Genomic DNA, 5,098 nt, shown 5'->3' on the forward strand with positions numbered 1-5,098 from the left:
AGTGAGACTCTGTCTCAAAAGAAAAAAAAACAAACCGACACAATTTGTCCATATTCTACGGTGGGTCAGTCCAGCTCTCTGGGATATGGTGTCCTTGATGTACAGACCAAAGACCCAGCCCTTCTCTGCTTAAACTCTTCAGATGCTTCCATTGCCTCAGGATAAAACCCAGATTCCTTCAGGCACCTTGCTGGGTGTTTGTCAGTCTCTGTCTTGGTTTCTGTTTACCCAATGTCCTTGCCCTCAGGTTCTCAGGTGACCATGTAGAAGCCCCTTCTCAACCTCCCAGGGAGCCACAGGTGATGGGCTAGGGGCCCAAGTTCCCAAACCCAGAGACTTCTGAGCCAGTTGTACTCTCAAGGAGGGTGCCTGGGGTGTCTAGCCCAGCACCTGGCACTCAGCTCCGCCTCTCCTCAGTGGTATGAGCAGCACTCTTGCCACAGTCTCCTACCAGCCACCCCCAGCTTCTCTGTCCTTCCTGTGGCAAGTTGCCAGGTTCCCTACCTGCTGCTGGTCCCTCTGTCCTCCACCCAGAACAGTCTGCTGCCTGCCACACCCTCTGCCTAGTCAGTTCCTGGCATGTCACCCTGCAGGTGCATTGCTCATGGGCACCTTCACCCAAACACTTCCTGCACTGGGAAGGACTGTGAACCCCACCAGGGCAAGGACTGTTGTTGTATGTGTCCGACACCTAAGGACCTCACGTGCTTGGCATTTATAGGTTCTCAAGGACAGGTTAATGAAGATAAGCCCAGGTTTGATCAAAACCTAAAGCCCTTCCCAGTCATCTAATCCAGCCCCTCATTAGAGGGCACCAGGAAGAAGGCCTCTCACCTCTGGCCTTTGCTCCCACCTCAGCGGCACTCCACAGCCCCCTCGATGTCCAGAAGAAACCACTGGATCGGAGATGTCACCATGTTTTCCCCTCCTGACAGCAGGGAAAGGCCAGCCTGGGGCAGTACAGACCGAGGGACACAGGCTCAAGATGATTCATGTTTGCCATTTGTCCCCAGTGAACACAGAGGGGTGCTCAGACACACCAACAGCTTACGTGGATTCTCCTGATCACCTTTATGGGTGAGAGGCAGGACCCCAGTGGGAAAGGCTGGGTTCTGGCTAAAGCTCTGCATTTATAGAGGGAAGATTTCTACACAGTTGAAATGGCAGGTGGAGAAGTCCAGTGAGGAGGTAATAGGTGTTTATTAAAAACTTTATCACCCAGAGGCAGTTAAATTTTATAATTTAAAACCCAGCCCACTACAAAAAGAGGGGATGGGAGGAATAAAAACTGTGCAACATTGACCAAAGGACTGAGACTGGCCCCACAGGGGCAGCCCCAGGGGCCAGGGAACTGCCCTCGCCCAAGGCCAGAAGCAGCTTCAGGGTAGAAACCAGGGGTGTCCCAGCCCCTGGCTCAGCCCTGTACATGGCCTCTCCCAGTGAAGCAGGGCCCCGAGGAAGGGCCCTCAGTAGTGTGTGCTCTTCATGCAGCCAGGATGTCCTTCCAATTCACTCTGCTGCAGGACACAGAGGGACAGTGGCTCAGGGTGGGTGGAATGAGGCACCCCAGTTGCCCACCCTGAACCCGAACACTGCGGTTTCCAGGACACCAGCAGGGCATGGGGCCCCTCCTCCTCTCCCTCCTGGGAAGCATGTTCCCTGCACCCCAGGAGTACCCAAAAGCCAGAGCCCCTACCTCCCCCATTGCTGAGGCTGTACCCCACCGCCACTCGAGAACGCCAGTTGCCATAGCTCCTGCATCAGCAAAGAAAGAAAGTCACCATCCATGGAGGACCCTACCTGTCAGTGTTCTCTCAACCCCTCTTCCACAGCTGTGGCCCCCCCCCCACCCCGGCCTGAGTAGTGACTTACCCTTGGTCCCCTTCCAGTGTGCTCTGGATCTCCCTCAGGACTCCTGTAGGGCAGGGGTGTGGAACGGAGGCCCAGTGAGGCTGGCCAGCCACTAGCCCTTCTACCTTTTTTCCATGGGGTTCCACCCTGACCCCCCACCCCCATTCTGATTCCAACTTCTGCCTTGACTCACTCTCATCACTGAGCAGAGCGTGTTCCATCACGGGGCCTGGCTTCTTCTCTAGAAGGTAGAGGCCAGGTCAATCAAGTCCTGCCCTGGGATGCCCTCTGCCCGGTTCTCTCTACTGAGGTAGGGGTGTCAGAAGCCGAGCCCAGGGCTGGAAGGAATGCTGTTTCTCCTCTCAGCCCAGATATTACCTACTCATTTGGGGGTGCCCTTCCCTCCCATCCAACTCCAGTAGTGGCCCAGGTGTGGCCCTGGAGGCCTGTCTTACCTTCTCCATCACTCTGGCTCCCTGAGTTCCTGTGGGGGGAGAGCGAGTGAAACAGGGCTCCTGAGATCCCTCCCCTGGCTCTGAAAGCCCCATTCCCATGAAGAATAAATAAAAGTTGGCTGGCCTGGCTGGCCCAAGCAGGGGGACCCTGGTGGGTAAAATGAGCCCCACCCAGGACTGGCAGTTGTGTGGGACAGAAGTCACAGGAAGAGGTGCAGAGAGCCTGGGAAGGCAGGTGGGCTGGCTGGTGGGGAACGGGGCTCTGGCTTGTCAGTGGAGGGAGCTCAGGCATCACAGGGAAGCAGCAGGAGAGGCTGGGGAGGCCTCTGGCTCTTCCACCCACCTGGCCCAGCCTGAGGCCTTTTCCGGGCCTGTCCCATTGCCAGGGTGGGTGCGACTCTTGGTTTCTGCCGAATCCACCAGACACCGGGGCTCAACCAACCACTTAGTGGAGAGAGAGAAGCGCTCAAACTCAGAGGGGGAGATTAGGTAGAAACCTGGGGAGTGGAAGAAAAGGCAGGTGAGGCCAGCCCAGGGCTCCTGGCCCTGCAGCTACAGAGGAGCCTCCCTTATAGCTGCCCTCTCAAGGCCAGTCCAGCCTCACCATGGATACAACACCCCATCTACCCCATCCCATCCAGCCTGGGTCCCCCCACATGCCCCAGCCCTGCTTGCACACCTTGACCGTATTTGGTGAAGACACAGGAGGCGATACCACTGACATCCTCCCGGCGGATGCAGCTATAGCGCACCTGGGGCTTGAGCAGAGGCAGTGAGACCACCTGGATGTCGCCCAGGTTGGTGAGGACCGCCAGGTGGTACTCTCCATAATCCTCGGCTTGACAGCTGCTGAAGTGGGCCACGCCGACCCGCCGCACACGTGAGCCTTCCAGGGCTGTCAGCTTCAGCTTCAGCTTGGCACTCACCTTGGGCAATGTGAATACCTGGGGCAGAGAGTGATCGGTCACACGGATGGCTACAGCACAGTTCTATTGCTGCTGCTGACACCTCAACTCAACACAGCTCTCCGATGCAGATGCTGCACTCAGACTAGAAGGATGGCCAAAGTCATGGACTTCTGTGCCTGGGTTTGTCCCTTCTGTAGACATAGGTCTGGACTCAGTGTCCTCTACCTCTGACCCTGATGCCCAGGGACCCCATAAAAGACAACCCTTCCCCTTCCTTCCTGTGCCTCTGCAGCCCCTTGGACACAAATTTACACAAGACCTTGAGTCCCAGCCATCACCATTTGTACCCAGGATCTCAGGCCCCCGGATGTCCCAGGGATTTCCAGGGACTCTATAGGTACCTTGAACTGTTCCTCTGACACGACAAGCAGCTGGTGGCTTCCTTGCATATCTGGGCTCTTTGACAGGTCATGGGCCACCTCCAGAGGCTCGGGAAGGGGCACACTGTGTCCGTCAAGCACAAGGATACCCACCACAGGTGCTCGGTGCATCAGCTGGATTTCCTTGGCTGTGGAAGGAGGCAGGCAGCAGGGCTGTGGTTGGGCAGCAAGGGAGCCACTGTTCTCCCCAACCAGGCAGCTTGAGTGCCCTCTGCTCTCCCCACTGGGCACTCACCCTGCTCGGCCCGCACTGGCTCATCCATCCTCCGCTCGGCTGGGGGAACACGCAGGGAGAAGGCATAGACGGTGCCCCCATTGGTGCCTGCCCACAGAGAGGGGCAGTGGCGGGAGCCTGCAGAGAAGCAAAGGTTTGGACATCTCACTCCTGGCTCTGGGAGTTAGGGGGCTGGGCAGCTAGGGCTCATGCCCAAGGTTTTCCCTCCTGGGAAAGCCAGGGAGACGCTAACTCTGACAACCACACAGGCTTATACACAGGTGATCCTGAACCTAGGACAGTCCCGCCCTTGCTGTGGAACAGCAGGAGAGAGCCCACCCAGTGAGAGAAAACCAGCTGGGAAGTGGACACTCCCACTCACCCACTGAAGCCCACTTCCCACTGTGCCACCCCAATCCTCACAGTCACTCTAAGAAGAAGAGCTGATTCCCCCATTTCATAGATGGGGAACCTGAGGCCCAGAAAAATTCAGTGGTGTGTCCAAGCCCATGCTTCTAGAAAGGGGTGGAGGCTGGACATAAAACAACACCAGGCTGACTCGGAGGCCCACAACACCAGGCTGACTCGGAGGCCCAGGAGAGGCCTGTGGTCTGCCCCTGCTCACAAGGGGAAACCCCTTCCAGGTCCCATCAGGCAGAAACTTCCAACATGCCCGTCCTAGCCCAGGCTGACCACTCACTGTCCCTCAGGTATGTGTCAGCAAAGTAGAGAGTCCGGACAAAGCCTGTGAAGGAGTCCTCCGCTGAGCGGGCCTCAATCCTGCGTTGCACAGGCGCCAGCTCCATGTTCTGCAAGCCTGCTCGCTCCACCTTGGCGCATCCCTCTGGCACCTGCAGCAGGTTGGACTGGCCTGAGGGTTGGCTCTGGCCTCACCTCCCCAGGGGCTTTGGTTTGTTCAATGCTAATCCTTCCAGGGAAAGGGGGGCCGCAGCCATGCCAACCACCTGCCTGGCCTGTATCCAAGGGGACGTTGTCCAAGTGGGAGATGCCCCAATGGGAGCCTGCCTGGCCTCCCAGCGAGGTGGAGGGAAAAAGAGGGCAGAACAAGAAACTCACTGATAATTTCCCGAGACTTGACTCTCAGGGTATGTACTATAACTGCTGCCTTCACATTTGGGGAAGCAGCATGTCCTGTCTCAGGTCACATGCAGTGAGCCTATGTAGCCCAGACCTGGAGCCTTGCTGGCAGCCAGGCAAGCCTGTAGAGGA

General features: G+C 57.4%; 1 protein-coding gene across 4 annotated transcripts in view; it reads right to left on the minus strand.

Annotated features, from left to right (window-relative positions):
• Positions 1 to 1,181: 1,181 nt before the first annotated feature.
• Positions 1,182 to 5,098, minus strand: part of LLGL2 (LLGL2, scribble cell polarity complex component) — a 45,020-nt gene continuing 41,103 nt past the window's right edge. For all 4 annotated transcript variants that reach the window (XM_023511158.1, XM_023511157.1, XM_012803210.2 and 1 more), the window contains exons 17-26: positions 4,569 to 4,719; positions 3,890 to 4,006; positions 3,616 to 3,782; positions 2,986 to 3,250; positions 2,650 to 2,803; positions 2,307 to 2,335; positions 2,045 to 2,092; positions 1,873 to 1,915; positions 1,697 to 1,755; positions 1,182 to 1,517 (exon numbers count right to left, since the gene is read on the minus strand). In XM_023511158.1, coding sequence (XP_023366926.1) covers positions 1,510 to 1,517; positions 1,697 to 1,755; positions 1,873 to 1,915; positions 2,045 to 2,092; positions 2,307 to 2,335; positions 2,650 to 2,803; positions 2,986 to 3,250; positions 3,616 to 3,782; positions 3,890 to 4,006; positions 4,569 to 4,719 — 1,041 coding nt within the window. In that variant the 3' untranslated portion in view covers positions 1,182 to 1,509. The remainder of the gene's footprint in view (positions 1,518 to 1,696; positions 1,756 to 1,872; positions 1,916 to 2,044; positions 2,093 to 2,306; positions 2,336 to 2,649; positions 2,804 to 2,985; positions 3,251 to 3,615; positions 3,783 to 3,889; positions 4,007 to 4,568; positions 4,720 to 5,098) is intronic.

The sequence above is a fragment of the Otolemur garnettii genome, unplaced genomic scaffold (assembly GCF_000181295.1).
Source record: "Otolemur garnettii isolate 467f Iridium unplaced genomic scaffold, OtoGar3 scaffold00018, whole genome shotgun sequence".
NCBI lineage: Eukaryota > Metazoa > Chordata > Mammalia > Primates > Galagidae > Otolemur > Otolemur garnettii.